The sequence below is a fragment of the Microcaecilia unicolor genome, chromosome 11, assembly GCF_901765095.1.
Source record: "Microcaecilia unicolor chromosome 11, aMicUni1.1, whole genome shotgun sequence".
NCBI classification, from domain to species: domain Eukaryota; kingdom Metazoa; phylum Chordata; class Amphibia; order Gymnophiona; family Siphonopidae; genus Microcaecilia; species Microcaecilia unicolor.
In genome coordinates, this window is record NC_044041.1 from 172,221,494 (window position 1) to 172,246,720 (window position 25,227).

General features: G+C 40.4%; 1 protein-coding gene across 1 annotated transcript in view; it reads right to left on the reverse strand.

Moving 5' to 3' along the window:
• Positions 1-21,530, reverse strand: part of LOC115481138 (cytochrome P450 2C11-like) — a 54,589-nt gene extending 33,059 nt beyond the window's left edge. The window contains exons 1-3 of the mRNA XM_030220175.1: positions 21,304-21,530; positions 16,746-16,908; positions 214-363 (exon numbers count right to left, since the gene is read on the reverse strand). Coding sequence (XP_030076035.1) covers positions 214-363; positions 16,746-16,908; positions 21,304-21,486 — 496 coding nt within the window. The 5' untranslated portion in view covers positions 21,487-21,530. The remainder of the gene's footprint in view (positions 1-213; positions 364-16,745; positions 16,909-21,303) is intronic.
• Between the last annotated feature and the right edge of the window lie 3,697 nt (positions 21,531-25,227).

A 25,227-nucleotide genomic window follows, 5' to 3' on the forward strand; every position in this document is an offset into this window, starting at 1 on the left:
AACATAAAATATCATGCATACTTCAAAGATTCCCATGGGAAGATTCATGCCAAAGACTCTTCTTCTATCCATCAGCTTATACTATAGATAGAAAGGTGAATAAGCCTTTTTAAATGAACTTACACTGCAGCCATACGTTATCATCTGGTACTAGTGAAAACCCAACAAAGAAAGGAATAAAGATCATTCTATAGTAAACTTGATAGCACAAACCTTCAGTTTTCCTGAGCTCCTCCACCAAGAACTGGGCCTCTTCCTGGATACGTTCCTCAATGCTTCTCTTCCCCATCCCAAAATTCCTCAGAGTCATGAGAGAAAACCGTCGAAGTTGCTTCCAGCGTTCTCCATTGCTGCTAATGACCCCTGTGGAGAGTGAATGTTAATGGATTCTTCTGAAAAGAATTGGAGTGATTAAAAAAATAATATGAAACCAATTTATTGATTAACACTGTGACTGCATTCACTCCACTACAGAAGTAGACTCAGGGACACTGTTCCCTCTAAGCTGAGCAGGAGTTCTCTAACTGCTTTGCTACCAGTGTGTGTGTGTGGGGGGGGGGGGGGGTGCTTCAATATTCTGTTTTCAATGGTTACAGACAGGCAAGTTTCCTGGAGTCCCGGAGAGCTTGCCTTTCCCTTACTATTGAAAATGTGATAGTGAAACAGCACCCCCTACTGGCAGGACTGCATGTGGTAGACTCCCACTCAGCTTAGAGGGAACAGTGTTCAGGGACCCAAGAGCAACAAGCAACCAAAAGAAAAACATTTGCTTATGAATCAGGAAGAAGAGTCAAATTCACATAAGTAAAACAAAGCAAATCTCAAATGATTCAGGAAGAAGAGACAAATTCAGGGGTCCTTTTACTACAGTACGCTGACAAATGGCCTGCACTAGTGTATATACATGTATTGGACACACAGAGGTCCATTTTTTAGTGCGCCTACAAACAAGGCCTTTTCTTGACCAAAAATGGACGTGCAGCAAAATAAAAATTTGTGTGCGCCCATTTTGGGACTGAGACCTTACCACCACCCATTGACTTAACGGTATGGTCTCACGCTTTAACCGTACGGTAATCATCTACACGTGTAGAATGATGATTACCACCAAGTTTCTGCTGCGTGCCAGAAAATAAAAATTGTTTTCCAGAGCACATAGTGGATGCTCATCAAAAATGAAATTACCACACGGGCCACATGGTAGCCGGGCGGTACCTCTGAATTAACATGCATAGGGCGGCTGGGTAAAAGGGCCCTTCACATATGTAAAACAAAGGAAGAAAATAGTTAAATAATTACATCCTTTGGAGGAAATCTAGAATTGTCTGTCAAACAATGGAAAAAGGATTAAAATAAAGAAAATAAGAAGCAACAACAGCACTGGCAAGTCAGACACAAAGCATTAATAAAGAAAGCTAAAAGAGAATATGAAGAGAAACTTGACGCCTAAAACTTAAAGTAACAACTTTTTCAGGTACATTAAAAGCAAAAAGTCTGTGAAGGAATCCGTTAGACTGTTAGATCACAAAGAAGCAAATGGGATGCTCAAGGAGCACAAGGCCATAGCGGAGTAAATAAATGAATTCTTTGCTTCGGTCTTTACAGATATGCTTCTGTAAAAGACATGCTTATACCGGAAATGGTTTTCAAGGATGATGATGCAGATCATGCAGTGAACCTGGAAATGCTTTGCTCAGTGTGCTGCGGTGGCTAAGAAAGCAAATAGAATGTTAGGTATTATTAGGAAATGAATGGAAAACAAAAGTGAGGATGATATAATGCTTCGTATTGGTCCATGGTGCGACCGCACCTAAAATATTGTGTTCAATTCTGGTCACCACATCTCAAAAAAGATATAGTGGAATTAGAAAAGATACAGAGAAGGGCAACGGAAATGATAAAGGAGATGGGACAACTTCCCTATGAGGAAAGGCTGAAGCATCTAGGGCTCTTCAGCTTGGAGAAGAGACGGCTGAGGGGAGATATGATACAGGTCTATAAAAAAATGAGTGGAGTGGAACAGGTAGATGTGAATTGTTTGTTTACTCTTTCCAAAAATACTAGGACTAGGGGGCATGCGATGAAGCTACGAAGTAGTACATTTAATACAAATCAGAGAAAAGTTTTCTTCACACAACGTGTAATTAAACTCTGGAATTTGTTGCCAGAGAATGTGGTAAAGGCGGTTATCTTAGCAGGATTTAAAAAGGGTCTGGACGGCTTTCTAAAAGAAAAGTTAATAGACCATTATTAAATTGACTTGGGAAAATCCACTGCTTATTTATGTGATAAGCATCATAACATGTATTGAGCTTTTGTGGGATCTTGCCTGGTATTTGTGACCTGGATTGGCTACTGTTGGAAGAAGGATACAGGGCTTGATGGACCTTTGTCTGTCCCAGTGTGGTAATATTTATGTACTTATGTAAGGGAAGTCTTGTCTCACTGATTTGCTTCATTTCTTTGAAGGCATGAATAAACATGTGGATAAAGGTGAGCCTGTTGATGTAGTATATCTAGATTTTCAGAAAGCTTTTGATAAAGTTCCTCATGAGAGATTCCTGAGAAAATTAAAGAATCATAGGATAGGAGTCAAAGTCCTTGTGAATTAGGAATTGGTTATTTGACAGAAAACAGAGGGTAGGGTTAAATGGTCATTTCTCTCAATGGAGAAGGGTGAACAGTGGAGTGCTGCAGGGATCAGTATTGGGACCAGTGCTATTTAACATATTTATAAATGATATGAAAATCAGAATGACGAGTGAGGTGATCAAATTTGCAGTTGATACAAAACTATTCAAGGTTGTTAAAACACGTGCGGACTGTGAAATATTGCAGGCGTCCAAATGGGAGATGAAATTTCAATGTGGACAAATGCAAGGCAATGCACATTGGATAGAATAATTCAATCATAGCTACTAGATGTTAGGGTCCATCTTGGGGCTCAGCACTCAAGAAAAAGATCTAGGTGTTATTGTAAATAATACTTTGAAGTCTTCTGCTCAGTTTCTGGTGGCAGCCAAAAAAGCTAAAGAAATTATTAGGAAAAGATGATGAATAACACCGAAAATACTATAATGCCATTATATCGCTTCATGGTGCAACTGCACGTTGAGTATTGCATTCAGTTCTGGTTGCCAAATCTCAAAAAAAGATACAGTGGAATTAGAAAAGGTTCAAAGAAGAGCAACCAAAATGATAAAGGGGATGGAACTCCTCTTGTATGAGGACAGGCTAAAGAGGTTAGGGCTCTTCAGCTTGGAAAAGAGACGGAGGAGGGGAGATATGATTGAGGTCTACAAAATCCTGAGTGGTGTAGAACGAGTAGAAATAAATCAATATTTTACTCTTTCCAAAAGTACAAAGACTAGGGGACACTCGAAGAAGTTACATGGAAATACTTTTAAAACAAATAGGAGGAAATATTTTTTCACTCAACGAATAAAGCTCTGGAACTCATTGTCAGAAGATGTAGTAACAGCGGTTAGTGTATATGGGTTTGAAACAGGTTTGGACAAGTTCCATAGTCTGCTATTGAGACAGACATGGGGAAGCAACTGTTTGCCCTGGAATTGGTAGCATGGAATGTTGCTGCTAAATGGGTTTCTGCCAGGTACTTGTGATCTGGCTTGACCACTGTTTGGAAAATAGGATACTGGTCAAGATGGACCAGTGTTCTTACCCAGTAGGTTACTCTTAAGTTCTTATGTTCTAAGGGAAAATGGGCTTTACAGAAACCACAAAGAGAAGGAAAAACTGGATAGAACTCCATGGATAGGAAGCAATAGCAAAACACAGTGGAGATAACCAAGGACCACTGCAAAGCCAAAATACAAACTTTAGTTAATGAAAATAATTGGCAAACAATAACAGGAACTCAATATGGGCCGTGTTTTGGCTAGAGTGCCTGCATCATGAGTCAACAGTACATAAGTCTTGATGAACATGTGGAGGGGCATAATCGAACGAGGCGCCCAAGTTTTCCTGAGGGCGTCCTCGCAGGACGTCCCCGTGTAGGGGCAGGGAAACCCATATTATTGAAACAAAATGGGCATCCACCTTTCGTTTCAATAATATGGTCAGGGACGCCCAAATCTCAACATTTAGGTCGTCCTTAGAGATGGTCGTCCCTGGTTTTCTACGATAATGGAAACCGAGGACGCCCATCTCAAAAACGACCAAATCCAAGCCATTTGGTCATGGGAGGAGCCAGCATTTGTAGTGCACTGCTCCCCCTGACATGCCAGGACACCAACCGGGCACCCTAAGGTGCACTGCAGTAGACTTCAGAAATTGCTCCCAGGTGCATAGCCCTCAAAACCAACTACCCCCAACTGTACAACACTACCGTAGCCCTAAGGGGTGAAGGGGGGCACCTAGATGTGAGTACAGTGGGTTTCAGGTGGGTTTTGAAGGGCTCACATTTAACACCACAAGTGTAACAGGTAGGCGGGGAAGGGTCTGGGTCCGCCTGCCTGAAGTGCACTGCAGTACCCACTAAAACTGCGCCAGGGACCTGCATATTGCTGTCAGGGAGCTGGGTATGACATTTGAGGCTGGCAAAGAATATTTTTAAAGGTTTTTTTTAGGGTGGGAGAGTGTTAGTGACCACTGGGGGAGTAAGGGGAGGTCATCCCTGATTCCTTCCGGTGGTCATCTGATCATTTCGGGCACCTTTTTGAGGCTTGGTCGCAAGAAAAAATGGACCAAGTAAAGTCGGCCAAGTGTTCGTCAGGGACGCCCTTCTTTTTTCCATTATAGGCCGAGGACGCCCATGTGTTAAGCACGCCCCAGTACTGCCTTTGCTATTTTTCCGACATGCCCCCGTAAACTTTGGTCATCCCCGCGACGGAAAGCAGTTGAGAATGCCCAAAATCAGCTTTCAATTATGCCAATTTGGGCAACCCTGTGAGAAGGACTCCCATCTTCCAATTTGTGTCGAAAGATGGGTGTCCTTCTCTTTCGAAAATAAGCCTGTAAGTGTCATCTGTATATAAAGCAGATAGGCATTTCTTGTGATTGCACAATGGTGAATGTCATGTTGGGAACTTTAAAAAACTCTCCCACAAAACAGGAAGAAAAGTAGTCAAACAAAATCAGCATTCAGTGGAATCAGTCCAGCAGAATTTCACCTCTACACAGTAGTTAGAGGAATCCAAACCTAGGGATAAAGGGAGTTTGGCAATGCATGATTGATAGGTTTTTGGGGATCCTCAAAAGAGCGTATAAAAGGGCCCTGTATACTCATCGTCCGTTGCTTCTGTCCACTGGGCAAAAGACCCCCCTTAGCCCTCTGGCCTGTGTTATCCCATATTCTTCAAAAGCATCTGGTATTTGTGCTATTATTCACAAACATTGGCAGGTTCTCTCGGTGCACCCCGAGTTTAGCTAGAGCCCCAGGGTCGCGTATAGACGTCAGGCGAATTTGGGTGAGTTGCTTAAAAGACCTAGCAGGAATATTGATACCGGCAGGCACTCTCCATGTGGAATGTGTGTATACTGCCGTTATCAATGGGACACTGCCATTATCCCTATCCCCCATTCTAACAGGCGGTACAGTTTAAGTCACCACACCTCCTGTTTTACTGAACGAGTGGTTTATTGTATTGTTTGTCCATGTGAGTTGTACTATATAGGGCATACTAAAAGACAGCTCAAAAGTAGATTAGCGGAACATATCAGTAACCTTTGGCACAATAAACAGGAAAACCCGTTAGTAGCACATTGGACACAATATAATCATTCTGTGGATCAACTTTGTTGTGCTGTAATAGCACACCTTCCCTCATTCCACAGGGGTGATGATGTCAGTGCCAGCTTGCTAGCTATTGAGCAGCGATATATTTTTTCGTGGGGACTGTTGCACCCAATGGCCTGAACCTTGAGGTCAAATGGGTGTAAGGTAATGTCTCTTTAATGCAGTGGGCGGGGCGGCATAGTTAGCCCTTTAAATTCGGGTAGGGACGTTGTGCGCAGTGACTCCTGGGGTGGCGGTCTGTGGCCCACTCCTGAGGAAGCTCCTATCTGGCGTGCAGCCGTTCAGATCATTGATTGTAAGTGTTATTTTGATGCACAGTGTGGCAGTGATATTAAAATGTGAGTAGTTGTGGTGATAATAATGATGATATCATTGACATGTTGTAGATGTGGTGGTGGTTCCTCTGAGGAAGACCTTGTGAAATGCGGTCCAGCATTGGGGAACCGATATGAGTAGGAGACACCAATGGTGAACTAATGAATTGGTCACCGATTTCTCAGTACCTGTACAGTGATTACAAGGACGCTTGTTGAAGTAGTGGGCAGCTTGGAAGCAGTCTACTGAGTATCCACATTTTAACTGGTTTTGTACATTTGGGACTAAATAACCAACATCTGTTTATTATGTGAGTACAGTGGACAAGTAGAAAACATGGCATTAACCACTGCGCTGGATAAAATGAGTTGTGTTCCTTTAATTGTTATCAGTGTAAAATGTAAATTAATTCAAAAAGTGAAAGATACTGTATGATTGTAATATAATTCATTGTAGTTAACATTATTAGGTACAGGGCGAGGGCGGTGAATGAATTAAATGAATGACAGTTTTTAGGTAGGTAATAGTGTCAGTTGTAGCAGGATGGCACTAAAGTACGATGAATAAAAGTTTTTTGTTATTTAAAATATACTGGAGTCTTTATGTGATAGGTTTTAAATTTGACTCTGGGTGTTGGGCTTTATCCCCTAATTAGTAGCATTAAAACTGGTGAAAAGCCAGAAGATGCTGGATAGACTGAAAAAGAACTTCAGAGCAAGAATATATACTTGGGAAAAAAATGTCTGAAGTCATGGAGGCAGGATAAGGGAGAGAAGTAACAATAGATAACAAGACTCCAGGACCTTTTATCTAAAGGATTTTCTTGTCTGAGGGTATCCATAGATGTAGTATTTGCTTAAAAACCTTGTCTGGGAGAAAATAAGGACTTGTGGCAATTGGTGTGATCCATTTGCTTCATAAGACATCTGACAATCTCTAAGCAAAACCCTGACTTTAGTTTAATGAAACATTCCTGAATGCTTGCGTTATAAAAGATTACTACATTGCAGTAACTGGACATGACCAATAGCTGTTGTTAAACATACATTGGCAACTGTTATTAATAATGATAGAACATAATCAAGAAAAAATATAGCATTTCCTCACAGTTGCAAATTTCACTTATCTACTGAGCAGTATAAGTTGGACAAATCTTATTGCAAATGTCAAAAAAGTAGCAGCCAAAAGAACCAACTAGTGGCAGCGAATACAGAATTTATTGTAAGAAGCCATCTTTAATAACAAGGTGTGTTATCAATTCCTATCATTGGGGTGTTTCAATCATCACCCAACATGTTTCTGCAGCTGAACAGCCTACATCAGGGACACATTAAGTCTTTATAATAGGAACAAAAGACACACCTTGGAACAAGATGTTCAATACAAAATGTTTGTTTATACTGGGGCTCCTCAAGGCCAGTGTGGTCTGATTTAAAGATGGAAAAAAAACGTTGTTGCACTCAATGTGTTTATAGCAAGGAATCAGTGCGCTTCTTGTGGGAAAATTGGCAAGATTGCTTATGGTTTCAGTTCTTAACTGTGCATTGGTCACTTGGAGAGCATAACTTATCATGGTCGAATGACTATTGATGGAAAATAACACCCATGATGGCCAAAGAACCATGCCAACCTTTGTGATTTTTACGTGGTCATTCTGCTTTCAAGTTTTTGTTTTATTGTAGACTAAAAACTATTTTCTGCTTTCAACTAATTTTTAAAGAAAGTTAGGTGATACCTTTTTTAATGGACTAACAATGCATGTTTTGATTAGCTTTCGAAGGTAACCCTTTTTCCTCAGATAGAAAATAAGTAAATATTGACAAATATCAACATATATGTGCTGATATTTGTCAACATTTGCTTATTTCTGATCTGAAGAAGAAGGATTACCTTCGAAAGCTAATCAAAAAAATGTATTAAGTTAATGCAATAAAAAGTATCATCTTATTTACTGTTCTATCGTTTGTGTTATTTCTATTTATTACCTTTAAAAATGGACTAACAATTTTACCACATCACTTCACTCAACTGATTTTTATAATTCTTATAAATTCTCATTGTAAATGTTTTCTCTAAAAATCTTGCCAATACTATAGTCAGCTACTGGCTTGTCTAACTGTGTCACTAACAGCCGTATAGGTAATGGTAAAGATGTTCTTTTTTTGCCTTTAAGGGGTAGAATTGCTCTGTAAGCAGCACCAATTCCCTAGAAATTTATTGCTGGGTACCAAAATAGTATTTATTTATTTATTTGATGCATTTGTATCCCACATTTTCCCACCTATTTGCAGGCTCAATGTGACTTACAATACGTCATGAATGGTGAAAGTATATATGTGCAAAGGGAGAAGCTAAATGAGTTTCCTCAGTTTATTTAAGGCCACAGTAATTAGAAGCCTCAGTTTCTGTGAAGGGTGAACCATTCTGACTAATCCAGACTGAAGGCTAATGAAAACAAAAAGGTTTCTTGTCCAAGAGAGAAGGACATTGAAGCTGGCTAGTCTTTTGACATTTTTCTGCCTTCCCAGCAACAACAGCATCCAGCAGTCTTGTGCCATCCAGGTCTCAGGACAGACTGAAAGGAGATGAACCTCTAGGAAAGGAGGATAGCAATACTAAAAACAGGTGCAAAGATGAAGGCTTAGTGCCAACTTTATAACGGCCCTTAAGCAACTCTGTCATTATAGAATATCAGCACAAACGTGCACCGATGCATCCAAATTTAGGTGCAACCACTTATGACAGATCAACACTTGGTGTAAGGTCCAATGCTTAAATTCACTATGCAACGCAGTCAACAGATAGTATTCTATAAGTTACATAAGTACATATAAGTACATAAGTATTTCCATACTGGGACAGACCACAAAAGGTCCATCAAGCTCAGCATTCTGTTTCTAACAGTGGCCAATCCAGGTCACAAGTACCTAGCAAGATCCCAAAATAGTACAATATATTTTATGCTGCTTATCCTTGAAATAAGCAGTGGATTTTCCCCAAGTCATTTTAATAATGGCTTATAGATTTTTTTAAGGAATCTAGCCAAACCTTTTTTTAAAACCCCGCTAAGCTAACTGCTTTTACATTCTCCGGCAACAAATTCCAGAGTTTAATTACATGTTGAGTGAAGAAATATTTTCACCGATTCATTTTAAATGTACATGCATCACTTTGCACTTGCTCATATTAAAGATGCCATGATAATATCTTGGAATGTTCATGGGCTTAGGCATCCTGTCAAAAGGAAGAAAATTATAATGTCAGTGAAAAAGTTGAAAGCTAAAATAATGTTTCTCCACAACACTCATTTACAAGATACCAAACAACTGACAAATGGGATTAATTGGGTTAATTACTACTATCAACCCCCAGCTATAGGTAAGAAAGGAGGTGTAGCTATTCTTTTTAGTAATGTTATTTCCTTTCAAATCAAGAAAGAAGTCGAGAACAGTGAAGGTAGTTTGTTGCTGCTTCACACACTAATCAACAATAGTGAATTACTTCATCTTAATTTATATGCCCCATAAGGGTGATCCTGCTTTCTTCCATGTAGTGGCAGAAGCAGAATGTCCTCCCATTCCTATTATCATAGAAAGTGATTTTAATCTGCCTTTGGATAAATGGCTGGAACATCAATGTAAGGTAGTTTACCATCCACCCAAAGAACACGCAGTGTTGGGTGAATGATAAACTACCTTAAATGCTCTCTGATTCAACATTACCTTAAATGCTCTCTGATTGAGCATGACAATTTAGTTGATCCATAGCAACAACTATTTCCAGAAACAAAAGACTACACTTATTTTTCAGCCACTCAACAGAGTTTCAAATGTATAGATTATGTTTTGATATCTAATAATCTTCTTGAACAATTAACTCTGCTGCATTAGAGCCCATTACCACATCACACATTAAATCAATATTAAACTCTCTTCCAATATTCCCACAAAAAAAACCTCTTTTTGAAGACTCAGTACACAATTACTAGCAATTGATAATTACAAATTTAAAATTCAAGAATTCATTTCAAAAACTTTACAATGAAACCAAACTCAGGATGTTCATTTATTTATTTATTGCATTTGTATCCCACATGTTCCCACCTTTTTGCGGGCTCAGTGTGGCTTATCCTGTAACTATTATTGTTCACTGCACATCAAACTAAAGATACATACAAACGTCTTACAGAAATAAAACAAGTTTAAATCTTTAGAACAGCAATATATTTGTTCTCCACATACCGCCCTCACTGCAATTTATCATCCAAAATGTCAATATAACAGAATTTGGAGTGTAAAGGTTAGCAATGAGATATTGCTTTGAAACAGGGCCATGTACGCTGAACAAATCAAGGTCCTCATTTACCAAGCTGCGGAAAAAGGGGGCCAGCATTGACATAGGCATATGTTTTATACACATGCCGAGGCCCTCTTTTACCACATCTGGTAAAAGGGAAGACTTGCTTTTCTACAGGAAATGACTGGGCAGCAAGTAAAGCTGCGTGGCCATTACAACCACCCATTGAGGTGATGGTAAGGGCTCCTGCATTAGCCTTACTGACGGGTAATCGAGCTAACGCGGTAATATATTTGTGTAGCATCGGAAATGACAGTATGCTAGGGGTGGGAAGTACCACTTGGCCGCTGAGGCAGACCAGCAGTACTTCCTGTACAGCAAGCAGTAAGCCCGCTTTGGGCTTACTGCCTCTTAGTAAAAGAAGCCCTAAAAGCAGTCGTATGCTAGCCAATTACTTAAAAAGAACAAAAAAATAAAAAAAATCAAATATTTATGATCAAACAAGACTCTTCTAATACAATTTAACCTCCACTAAATAAATGTTAAAAGCTTTCACTATTTTACACACAATTATATCAATCTGAATCCTCTTACTCCCCTGCAGATTTAGAAGCTTACCTGTCAAAAAATTCTCTGCCTTCTTGGACTGAAAAGAAAGTCAATTCTTTAAAGGGTCCTATTGCCAATCAAGAAATATTTAATACTATATCCCAGTTGAAAACCAATAAAGCACCGGGGCCAGATGGTCTACCTAGTGAATTCTACAAAACATTTTAAAAAGACTTGATCCCTAAATTGCATTTCATTTTCTTTCACTTGAAGATAAAGATATAACACATTTTTTAAAGCCGTTATCACAATACTTCCCAAACCAAATAAAGATCCCACAATAGTTTCTAATTATGGACCAATATCACCTTTAAATGTTGATTATAAAATATTTGCAAAGATTCTTTATAATCATCTTAGGAAAATAATTACTTCTGCTATACACCCTAATCAGGCAGGTTTCATGCCAGGTTAATTACTGATAATGCTAGATAATTTCACCAGCTTATAATTACTAATAACTACCTCACCCTTTCATAGCGATGGCCATAGAAGCTGAAAAAGCTTGTTACAGGGTGGAATGGAATTTTTGTTTATTTAAAATTCTGGAAATATTTGGTGCCCCTAAATTTAAAATACTTTATACCAATCCTACAGTGTGAATACTAGCCAATAACACTCTTTCAAATCATACGTCACTTAAAAAAGGAACACACCTGGGCTGTCCCTTTATCCCCACTCCTTTTAAATCTAGCTTTAGAACTACTACTTACAAAAATTAGAATAGACTCTGGTATACAGGGTATTACTCTCAAAAATATGGAGATTAAAACAGCAGGATACACAGAGGAGGTTGTATTATTTATTTATAATCCTATTTCATCTATTCCTCAATTTATGCAGCTGGTTGAAACATACACCTCTGGATTTAGATAAACAAACAAAAAACTGAAATACTACCATGTCACTCCAGATATAGGCTCAAAATTTGGTTTAATTTAGTCCTCTAAAGGGTTTAGATATTTATGTATAGATTTGTTACTTGATGTTAATTCCATTCGGGAAGTAAATTTAAAAAATATATATTTCTTGTGTTAAAGATTTGCTTCTTGCCTGGAATCCCCTACAGCTTACATGGTGGGGTAGACTAGAATCAATAAAAATGATAATTATGCCAAAAATCAATTTCATTTTAAGCATGTTACCAATACCTTTTCCTGTCTCCTTTTAGCACCAATTTGAAATTATTCTCACAAAATTCTTATGGGCCTCCAAAGTGCCTAAAATTGCTATTAAAACTGAAATTACTAAAATAATTAGCAGGTGTTTTATTTCCAGACTTTCTAACTTACCATAAAGCCTTTATCACACATCAAGCATGTTATTGGGTTAGCGGACCTATAACATACACTCCTGTTTGGTTTCAATTAGAAAAAGAATTATGGTCCGATTGTCTGTCACAAAATCTCCTTCCTTTTTTCCTACCCAGAACTCTAGCCTCAAATGCTATTATTACTATTTTTCATAAATGTTTAATAGAGCTGGAAATATAACATCTAATTGCTTAGCAGCCTTCTATTTCTTCTTTCATTGACAACATTTTTAATCTAGGCCATATAGAGGGGCATAATCGAACGCGAATGCCCATCTCCATGGACGTCTATCTCCGAGGACGGGTACGTGAAGGGGCGGGCCAGACCGTATTTTCGAAAAAGATGGGCGTCCATCTTTTTTTTCGATAATACGGTTTGTGCCGGGCAAATGCATCGCATTTGGGCGGATTTGAGCTGGGCGGTATCGTTTTTCAGCGATAATGGAAACTGAAGGCGCTCAGCTCAAAAACGAACAAATCCAAGGCATTTGATCATGGGAGGGACCAGGATTCATAGTGCACTGGTCCCCCTCACATGCCAGGACACCAACCGGGGCACCCTAGGGGGCACTTGTAACAATTAAAAAAAAATTAAAATACTTCCCAAGTCCATACCTCCCTTCCCTTGAGTGCTGAGCCCCCCAAATGCCCCCCAAAACCCACTGCCCAGAATGCTACACCATTACCATAGCACTTATGGCTGAAGGGGGGCACCTAGATGTGGCTACAGTGGGTTTTGGGGGCAGTTTGGAGCGCTCCCATTGCCACCACAAGTGTAACAGTTGGGGGGGAGTGGGCCTGGGTCCACCTGGCTGAAGTCCACTGCACCCACTAATAACTGCTCCAGGGACCTGCATACTGCTGTCATGGAGCTGGGTATGAAAAAAAAGGGTCAAGAAAAAGTGACCCAAATTCTCGCTTCTGGCACCCTTCTTTTTCCATTATCGGCTGAGCGTTCCTATCTCTCCTCGGCCGATAAACACGCCCCAGTCCCGCCTTCACCACACCTCCAACATGTCCCCATCAACTTTGTCCGTTCCCGCGACAGATTGCAGTTGGAGACACCCAAAATCGGCTTTCGATTATACTGATTTGGGCGCCTATGGGAGAAAGGTGCCCATCTCCCGATTTGGGTCGAAATATGGACGTCTTTCTCTTTCGAAAATAAGCTGAATAGCATCTCTATAAACTGTTTATCCTCCATGACAAAATATGTATTGGTAAAATCATAGGAGCTGGACACTGACATTGTAAATTATCTTCAGATCAATGGATGCTTTTTTGGTCTAAAATTAGTAGACCCTTATCATCTGCAAACATCATACAATCATTATTTCTTCATCATTGTGCTGTCTGGACAACTCAAAAGATGGCAGTAGCTCCTTCCCAATAACTGTTGCTGGTCTTTTACAAATCACCCTGGAACTGTTAAATACCTTTTATATGACTGTGTTGGCATGCAAGAATTTTGGCAACAGGTTTGGAAAATTATTTCCTCAATACTACAAATACAACAACCATTATCAACACAGTTTATTATTTTTGGCTCATTCTCAATAACACAGAAAATAGACAAATATGGTGCTAAATTACTGAACATCTTAATAGCTTTGACCTTTAAAGCAATACTGAGCAATTGGAAAAATAACTTTTTCCTGAATATTTATTTCTGGTAGCAATCAGCATTACAAGTGCATAAATTTGAAATCTCCCTAGCATATATATGCAGTTCAGTGCTATCTGTTTCTAAAGTATGGGCCACATTTGACAAATATATGATCCCTTTTCCCCATTCATAACTCACAGTAAGTTTCCTTTCTTCATTTTTCACTTTAATAATAACATGTAACTTCTTAAATATTTTTCAAAATTTAGTATTACTATCCAGCTTATTTTCGAAAGAGAAAGACGCCCATATTTCGACCCAAATCGGGAGATGGGTGTCTTTCTCCCGTGGGCGAACAAATCGGTATAATCGAAAGCTGATTTTGGTCGTCTTCAACTGCACTCCGTCGCAGGAATGAACAAAGTTGACGGGGGCGTGTCGGAGGCGTGGCAAAAGCGGGACTGGGGCATGGTTATCGGCCGAGGAGAGATGAGCGTCTTTAGCTGATAACCAAAACAAGAAGGGCGTTTTGGACCCTTTTTTCGGGTCCAAGTCCCAAAAAAGTGCCCCAACTGACCAGATGATCACCGGAGGGAATCGGGGATGACCTCCCCTGACTCCCCCAGTGGTCACTAACCCCCTCCCACAAAAAAAACCCACTTTACAAACTTTTTTTTCCAGCCTCTATGCCAGCCTCAAATGCCATACCCACTTTCATGACAGCAGAATGTGTTCTATCCTCTGACAGCCTTTACCTGGTTCTGATGTGGCTCTCAGGTGAGTGTGACACCTTTTCTGTTAAGGGCACTGCAGAGTTACATCAGCAAAACATTGTGGTGGAGGTAGGGTATTGGGCTCCGTGATTCCAGTAGCTTGTATTACATGCTCACGATGTTGGTAGTTGGTAGGCTCTACTCCCATGGTGCTTTTCCCTCTGCTTACTTGGTCAGAGTGTGCCCTGTTTTGTTTCCGGTAGTCCATGAGGTAGGTGCCATTTTTGTAAGCCAGTTTTAGATCCCTTTCATGTGTTAGCTACGTTACAGAACTTAGTTCTTACCTTGAATGTTGCTGAAAGAGGGCATTGTACACCATTCTGCCAGCTCTGACCTACTGCTAATCTCAGTACCAGGAAGACTCTTTGCCAGTGGGGCACAACCTCTGATCTGCAGTTAACTGTGAGTAAACGTGCTTATTCCAATAAAGGATGTTTCCAGAGATATTAGTCTTCAGGTGTCAACTGGTGTGCCAAGATTATACAGCAGCAACAAGTCCTAGAGGCCTGCGTGTATGCAGGTCCCTGGAGCACTTTTAGTGGGTACCGCAGTGAACTTAAGGCAGGCGGACCCAGGCCCATCCCCCCTACCTGTAACGTGCTGGTAAATGGGAGGCCTCCAAAACCCACTGTACCCACATGTAGGGTTTCACCCTTCACCCCTAAGAGCTATGGTAGTGTTGTACATTTGTGGGTAGTGGGTTTGTGGGGAGGGGGATTGGGGGCTCAGCACCCGTGGTAAGGGACCTATGCATGTGGGAGCGTTATCTGAAGTCCACCGCACTGATCTCTAGGGTGTCCAGTTGGTGTCCTGGCATGTCAGGGGGGCGAGTGTACTACGAATCCTGGCCCCTCCCATGACCAAATGGCTTGGAATGGGACGTTTTTGAGCTGAGCGTTTTTAGTTTCCATTATCGCTAAAAAAAACAAACGCCCAGCTCGGAAACGACTAAATCCATGGCATTTTGGTCCGTACAAACCGTATTTTCGAAATAGAAGATGGACGCCCATTTCTTTTGAAAATACGGTCTGTCCCACCCCTTCACGTACCCATTTTTGGACATAGACGCCCATGGAGATGGGCGTTCGCGTTCGATTATGCCCCTCCATGTCTTTTACTGTACGTGTTGTACTATTGTACAACTATTAATCGCTATGTTCTTTTTTCATTGGTATTCTTTTTCTTTTGGCTTGTAATTGCCATGTTAGGCCATGTTTCATTAACTATTTGTTAAACTTTTGCATTATTCATATAATAAAGAACTCCTCACTGGTGCGTGTGTTCTTATTTGGCAGCTTGACCCCCTAGCAGAAGTATTATAAGACTACAACTAGGGCTCAGAGGTGCCATTTTGAGCCAGCATGGTAATAGGACAGGAACATCTGGGGATTGCTTATGACATGCAATAGAAAATAGGGGCCCTCCAGTAAGAACCAGAGGGGTGATGAGGGACAGAGGGAGTACTCTGACTTATGTCTGAAAAGGTGATGGGGTGCACAGGGGTCTTTTTACCTCCAATATCTCTGATAACTGTAATGCAGGTAGTATGGATGCACTTACCATCTCCTCTTCATGAGGTGGTAAGTCCATTCAAACTATGTACAGCGATGACAATGAACAATAACTTACCATGTGTTAACTGCATGGTGCTGTAAATGTTCACAACCTGCCTCTTCGCCATTCATTTCCCATCCCATTTTGCATGTGAATTAGCATATGCTAAGTGTCAGGCCAGACAGTAAGTGTTACCCTATCCATATGCTAATTAATAGAGTAACTGCTTTCTGCTCTTTGATATACAAGCTTTCAAGTATTCTAAAACCTAGCATGTCAATAAGTATGGGGTCTAGGTTCTATATGGAACAAAAATGTATTACTGATAATAATGTCATTTTATAATACCTCTCAATAAAGTGGAGCAAATCTGAAGTAAACCAATTTTTTTTTATTTTTGCGGGGGGGAAACTAGCACAAGAAGATAATTATCTCCTCTGTATATAACACTGGTTACATAGCCACTTGTCTGCTGTTTCTGTGTTTTCCTCTTATGTCTTTTATGCTTTAAAATGTCCTTACCGTGACCTTGGGTGACTCTGTCCAACATAGGTAGGCTTCCCCTGCCGGCAAAATCCTCACCCCGTTCATTCAGTGCCTCCTTCACAGCTTCATAACCGCACAGCACCACCACTGGTTCTGAGCCCATGTGGATGGTGAACAGTGATCCATATTTCTCACTTAGCTAAGAAAACAAATCATGGACAGATCTTTATCTAAGAATCTAACAACTAGCAAAAATCTATTGCCAATATTTATCCAACATTATATATTGCCCCCATGCCCCCTTCCAGATCCTTTCATTTTCAAGAGAATGAACAAAGAAGCTGATATTATCGTATTCATTAACAGACTGTCTTTATCTGTAATTCAGAGTTTATTTCATATCACAAAGATACCCAGCTCTTAGGAGGGAACTAAAAGGGAGTGGGGTGGGGAAGAAAACTTGGTTTTGGGAATATCTGATTTAATGCATCTTATTACCATGGCCCTGCTGTTTGAACTGTTCAAGCTTTCACCAAGAGTTGGTGATCAACAGAGTCTGAGTAGATAGAATTTCTAAAACATGCTTAAAGATGCACAGAATAAAAACTGAATGATTAAAATTGCTGTGCAGTAGTGTCCAAATTCAGTAAATGCTGCCAAAAGTTAGACACCTTTAAAATCCACACTAAGGGGCCCTTTCACTAATCCACGTAGGTACCTAAGCACGCCCAACGTGCGCCAAATTGGAGTTACTGCCCAGTTACTGCATGGCCCTTGTGGTAATTTCAATTCTGGCGCATGTCCGCTACTTGCATCTATAAAATGTTTTTTTTTTAATTTTCTGGTGCGCGGCAGCTATGCGCATCAAGTGGCATTTGACCTGCATAGACCATTATTGCCCAGTTATCACGTGAGACCTTACTGCGTTCTGACTATCTGAACATAGACAGTGAGCAGCGAGTGTGTACCATGGCCATACGTTGGATCGAGGCTCGGCTGAGGGAGAGGGCACAGGTAGCACAAGAATTGCTCCAGTGTGTGCGCTGGCACCTTTTCACTGCCCAGGAGTGGCCGGCCTTAGAGGCACTAAAGATGAAAGGTTTTGTCCGCAAGCACTGTCTTTTCTATGTGCAGGGTGTTTTGGAGTCCCTCTATGGGCAATCACTGCCAGGAATACCCAAGAGCCTTCTCCCACCTAGGATTGGTATGCTGGCCAAGGAGATGGTCATATTCTTTGGGCAACGCAAAGAACCCTTCTTGTGCTATGACCCTTATTCTGGTGACATCTATACCAAGCCATCACCCCTTAATAGTCTGGCAAACATAAGGCTGTCATGGCATCTGCCATCTGTATCTGCCCAGACAATGACATCTATCTGGCAACGTAGCCCAGCAACCAGCCCTCTGAAAAACAGTTGGCAGCAGCTGACTAATAGGCTACTCTGCAGGGAGGGCATGGACTTGGCTTACCTCAATGGGTACATCTACATCCTAGGGGGCTGTGACCCTTCTTCAGGGGGCCAAGTTGAAAGAGGTTGAATGCTACAGTGTCCAGAGGAACCAGTGGACTCTGGTAGCCCCATTTTTGCACTCCTTCTGTTCCTTTGATCTGGTCACTGGAAACAACAGTGCAGCAATTTTCATTTTGCCGCAAGTCCGTTTTCGGCAAAAATGTAGGAAAGGCATTTTGTGCACGTGCGCTAAAAAATAATTCAGTGCCCACCCAAAACTCGCATCTATACTACCGCAGGCCATTTTTCAGTGCACCTTAGTAACAGGATCCCTAAGTGCCAATTCTATAAAGGTCTCTCAGTTCTAAGGGACTTTTATAGAATAGCACTTAGCATGAATTCCTGCGTCCAACTTTCAGCACGAGGACTTACGTCTGCTGAAACCTGGTCTAAATGGCCATTGGGTGCATAAATGATCCTTTTCTATAACACCGCACCTACATTCTTGGAACACCACTGACCCACTCATGCCCCTCCCATGGCTACACCCCCTTTTGATTTGCAGGCAAGAAAATTTAATCATGCAATGTTATAAAATAGTACATAGGCAGATCTGCTTGTAAGTCCTAATTCATGTCAATTGATTGTTAATGGCTTGTTAACTACTTAGTTTGTGTACGGATATGGGATCCATGCCCAAATTTGAGCAACCATTTTAGAATCTGGGGGGAAGGATTGGAAATCTTGTATTAAACTCTTATGGTTTGTTTTTAAAAACTTTTTATGGAAATTATACAAGCTGCTATGTCATTGGTTTTCTCTATATGCATCTACTAGATTTTTACATACCAGGAAGGGAAAGGGAAGGGAACTGGGACTTGATATACCACCTTTCTGATGTTTTTTTGCAACTACATTCAAAGCAGTTTACATATATTCAGGTACTTATTTTATATCAGGGGCAATGGAGGGTTAGTCCCAGAGTCACAAGGAGCTGCAGTGGGAATTGAACTCAGTTCCCCAGGATCAAAGTCCACTGCATTACCACTGGGCTACTCCTCCACTCTGAAAGAGAGCTGTCTTCAAAATTCTACTATGAAAATGGTTAGATGTCAAGATACATACAAAAAAACATATTATGTAAGGTAGTGAGCCACAATTTTGGAACTCGTTACTAGAGACTATTAAAGTTTCATCATCAGATAGACAATTTAAATAATCTTTAAAAACTTGGGACCCTTTTACTGCATGCAAATCTCTCTCATGAATATTCATTGTGGGTATCCTGAAACCCCTGACTGGCTGCGGTGCCTCCAGGACCAGGCTTGGGAACCACTACCTTAAAGGGCAGTTCTATCAAAGGACACCTATTTGGGGGCCTGTTCTATGAAAGAAAGCACTATCTTTTATAGTGTTCTGCTTTCCTTTATAGAATATGTTTAACTTGATATAAGTGTGTATTTAGATTTAGATGCCTAGCTTCAAGAGATATACATGCAACTTAAGTGTACCTTGCCCACATTCCACCCGGACTCCACCCATGTGATTGCTCACCTGCAAAGTATGCTCTATTAAAGATGCATACGTTCTTATGGGGGAATTAACCCACACCAGAATGTGTGGGTTAATTCCCCCATGTCTTTGTTGTTGGGATTGTATCTGCTATTCTGTGCTGGTTACTTTGACTAAGCTTTCTTTTAAAAAAAAGTGCAAAAGTAATTTCACAGCTACTTTGAGTAGAAGTACTCAGCACAACAGAAAGTCCTAATGTGCAGTGCAAAAGAAGGAAGGGGACATGGACTTGCTTTTTCCTCTTTATTTTTTCCTTTTTTTTTGGAACAGCAGGGTTCTCATTTCTTATGTTTCCTTCCACATGTAGACAATTCTACCCATAGACACCCAAGTAGAAAGCTGTAGACCCTATTCACCACTTCCCAAAATTCACCAGCATTATCAATACCAAAGATATCCAACATGAACCCACGCTGTCCCTCACAGACACATCTCACCCACACAGACATATTACATCCAGTCATTTGCTATTCATACAGTCACACACATACCCCATCTTGCATTCACTTATGTTCCAATTTGCACCCCCTGACCTCAACTACAGCCTCCATGTCCAAACTAGCCTCTATCCAAGAATCCCATGTACATCCATTTCCAAATGTTTAATTTAAGTACTTGAATTTAATATAGATGAAATTCTTCTGTGTCATGATTTGAGTGTATATTTGCCAATCTGTTAAGATTATTTATACATGTAAGTTGGCCATCTGAAAAATGCCCTCCCTCAGCATTTTTACTATATTTATCAACCTTTTCCTATATGAGCACACAATTCTGGAACGCGCTGCCGCGCAGCCTAAAAACAATCTACGAACTAACCAGCTTCCGCAAACTACTGAAGACTCATTTCTTCAACAAGACATATCACTAAGATCATCACATGTGAAATCCCCCACATGTACCCAGAATTATCTTAAAATGTTTTCTTGTTATTTCACTATTATGCTTTATCATTATCATGTAACCCAAAATCCTTCTGTAATACCAATTGCCTATTCTCTTCTCATTTCTACTATTCATGATGTATTGTAAGTCACATTGAGCCTGCAAAGAGGTGGGAAAATGTGGGATACAAATGCAACAAATAAATAAATAAATAAATAAATAAATATAAGCTTGTATTGTAGAACCACAATAAGAAGAAATGATCCTGATGGGGAGATTAACAAATAGCAATTCCATTCTGAAATCTCTGTTTGTAATTTTTTGTGGGGAAAAAGCTACTTTGTGTGTGTGTGTGTGGGGGGGGGGGGGGGGGGGTAAGTAGGCAAAATGTGTGTTGGTACTTTGCATCCATATAAGCATCAAAGTGCATACTTCTGCTTTGAAAATAGGGACAAAATACATGGGTAAAAGTAACCACACACTTTGTAACAAATACATAATTTGTATATTGCTCCTATTAATCTTAGGCTATGACACCTGCTTCTGCCTCACCATGCCCCCTTCGCTTGCAATAGGATAAGAGGATTATTTCTAAAATAAGATTCAAGATCAGTTTGTTTAAATAAAGCAACTCTGTGCTAGGCTTAAGCTACCACCAACTGAGCAGAAAGAAGTAGATGACGTACCTTACTGAGTGAGCGGTAGATATCTTTACTGTTCAGCTGCAGGATGTTGCCCAGGAAGGGGAGGCCAGTGGGTCCAGGGGGCAGCTTGCCAATACCTTGCTTCCTTCTCTTTTGGACTGTGCTTAACATTAGTAAGGAGAGACATGCTACCAGCAAGAAAATGCTAGCTCCCACCAGCTCCATTTTTGAATGTCAATCAAGGCTCTAGCTTTAGAGGCTGAGAGGTGCTTTTCGGTGGTATAGATTTATATATAGCGAGCCAGGGTGGAACCTAAATACTCAGATTACCTTTAACAGGATTATCATGGGGCTGTATTTGTCCAAACTTGTTGAACGACTTCTAACCAAGTCTTCCATATTATTTACTCAAGTGCCTTGCCAAATGATTATTCATGTGTATTGCTTGCTGTGCCAGAAAGTCCTGTCAAAGTATTGCTGAATATGAAATACAAACGGTTGTCATAAAAACAACCAAAACGTTCTCTGTTAATGGCACCCTTAGAGCCTTGTATGTTCCTATGGGCAACTTTAGCGTTTAGCGAATGCTAAAAATGCTAGCGTGCCCTTAGCGTGGCTTAGTAAACAGAGCACTTAGTGTTTATGTAGTTTCTTCATGGCACCCCTAGGCCTCACATTTCTTCTCAGATCTTCTCCCTCACCCCTCACCCATCCCAACAACTGAAGCAGCCTACTGCCTAAGCCCCATGCTCCATGCTGCCTGAGCAATGAGGAATTAATTGCCAGTTAGTGCATGGCAAATACAAGTCATAAGCAGATTTTTTTATTCTGTTGTTACTTTATTTATTTATTTGTTACATTTGTATCCCACATTTTTCCACCTCTTTGTAGGTTCAATGTGGCTTACATAGTGCCGGAGAGCAGTTGCAGACTCCGGTGTATACAAATACAAGGTGAAGTTGTGATAGGGTAAGGTTCATGTGGTAGGACCACATAGAGGAATCGTTCGACAGGAGAGTTTGGTGATGGTCATTACGAACTTTAGCGTTGTTGTGTTGCGGAGATCAGGCATTTACGTTGGATCTGTAGGGTATGCCTTTTTAAACTGGTGGGTCTTGAGTGTCTTCATTTTCAAGTCTTTTGGTAGTGTGTTCCATAGTTGTGTGCTGATGTAGGAAAAACTGGATGCGCAAGTTGTTTTGTGTTTGAGTCCTTTGCAGCTTGGGTAGTGTAGATTTAGGTACATTCGGAAATCCAAGATGGTGACCAAGCAGGTTGTGTGAGACAGACGCTCCCACTTTGCACTAAAATATAAACTTTTCTCCTCAAAGAAAATGCCAAAAAGGAAGGGTAAGCAGAAGGGACCACCCCTCCCGAAGCAAATACCCTCCTTACCGGGACAGTCGTCTATCTCCACATTTTTGGTTTCAACTCCGCATGTGGGCACTTCCACTACCAGGGCAGGGAAGAGCCACGGTCTGGAGAATGATTTATCACTTAGCCCTTTAGGACCCGCTACTCCCCCCATCCTCAACCAGAAGGAATTGCTGTTCCGAGTGTCGGAGACGACGAGTCATACTCAAAGGGGTGGCGTACTCCCTCCTCAGCCTACATGTCAGATCTGGTAGACCTGCCACCCAGGAATGCCAAAAGATCATCCCGCACTTTCCTTCATCTTCACTTCCCCAGTTGCAAAGGCCTAAAATACAAACTAATGCATGCGTCAAACTTTTCTTACCTGAGTACACAGTTATGGAACGCTCTGCCGCGCAACTTAAAAACTACTTATGAACTAGCTAACTTTCGCAAATCCCTGAAGACCCATCTCTTCAACAAGGCATACCAATAAACTCAGCGATTATAAATGTAATATATCGCCAACTTACCTATGACCAACACTGTTTTTGCTTACATCTGCTGTTTAAATTTTGATTATGAAATTCTTTATGGCATCTACACCCTACCTACAATCAGCACAGCTTTATACTTATATCCACTTGTTTAAATTTCGATTACGCTACTCTTTATGTAACAATAACTGTTGTCTCCCAATCTATTGTATACCAACAACGATACATTGTAAGCCACATTGAGCCTGCAAAAAGGTGTGAAAATGTGGGATACAAATGCAATAAATAATAATAATAATAATGTAGGTTTCTAATACTTTAATAAAAAGGGGTATGCTTGCCACTGGATGGTAGTTTGCAGGCAAAGTTACGTCTAGCTCAGATTCCTTCAATAGTGGAGTGAGAACAATTTTGCCCATGTCAAGAGGAAAATAGCCAGTTTTAACAGCTCACTGAGATTATTAAGCAGCCAGTTTACTGCTTCCTTAGGGATGGATTTGAGTAGGTGTTTTGGGCATTGATTCAGGGAGCAGTTGCCTTGAGACTATTTCAACAGTGTTGATCTTACATCCTCAACTGTTAGTGGTTGAAAAGATTCCCAGTTTCGGTCAGTTTGAGTCCTTGGGTTGTAGGATCTCCGGCGATTAAGGTTGAGCTACAGGTTGGACTATTTTCCACTGTTGGTGTAGGTTTATATAGTTCAGACCTAATTTGGAGGATCTTATTGATGAAATAATCATCTAGGTCTTGGGCGGTGGGATGTGTTTTCTGTGAACGTTCATTCTTACTAGTGGAAGCTAGTGTTTTAACTAAGGAGAAAGGTTTTTTGTTAAGATCATTTTGACCTATTAGTCTGCTATAGTATTGGTGTTTTGAGTCAGCTACCTGACTGTTTGGTTTTGTCTACAGTCATGACTCATTATTTTTTAAATTATCTGAAGCTCTGTGAATTGTGTCTGAAGTCCTCTAGCATATAAGATAAGTGCTCATTTTGCATTAAGTCCTAATATATTGCGAAGCAACAATTGTATTGCACTATAAATTTTGTCACTACAGTTATTTTTCTAAATTATTCATATTTATTAGTGAGAAATGAACAATATGTTTTTGGAGGGTTTTTTTAGAGCCAATGATGAACAGAGGATCAGATTAAGATCCGTTTCAGCTCCAATAGATGGTTACAATGTCTAGGAGCTCTGTGAGGCTCTTTTTTCCTCCATATTATCTTTGAATAATATACTGATTTTTTTGTATCATTTTGTTGAGTGGAAAATGTAGTATAGTGTTAAAACAATGTTGCACCATTTGAAACGTTTTGAAACATATTGAAACTTTTTGAAATTTAAATTGGATGCAGAATCAAATTCTAAATTTCAATTTCAAATTATATGCATGCATCTCATATTTGAAGTCAAAACAGATCTCTTGTTTGAGATATACAGTAAACAATGTATGTATAAACAACCTCCTAAACATAGGAGGGCCTACATACCAATTTCCTTTCTGTAATACTTATCTACAGTGGTGGAAATAAGTATTTGATCCCTTGCTGATTTTGTAAGTTTGCCCACTGACAAAGACATGAGCAGCCCATAATTGAAGGGTAGGTTATTGGTAACAGTGAGAGATAGCACATCACAAATTAAATCCGGAAAATCACATTGTGGAAAGTATATGAATTTATTTGCATTCTGCAGAGGGAAATAAGTATTTGATCCCGCACCAACCAGTAAGAGATCTGGCCCCTACAGACCAGGTAGATGCTCCAAATCAACTCGTTACCTGCATGACAGACAGCTGTCGGCAATGGTCACCTGTATGAAAGACACCTGTCCACAGACTCAGTGAATCAGTCAGACTCTAACCTCTACAAAATGGCCAAGAGCAAGGAGCTGTCTAAGGATGTCAGGGACAAGATCATACACCTGCACAAGGCTGGAATGGGCTACAAAACCATCAGTAAGACGCTGGGCGAGAAGGAGACAACTGTTGGTGCCATAGTAAGAAAATGGAAGAAGTACAAAATGACTGTCAATCGACAAAGATCTGGGGCTCCACGCAAAATCTCACCTCGTGGGGTATCCTTGATCATGAGGAAGGTTAGAAATCAGCCTAC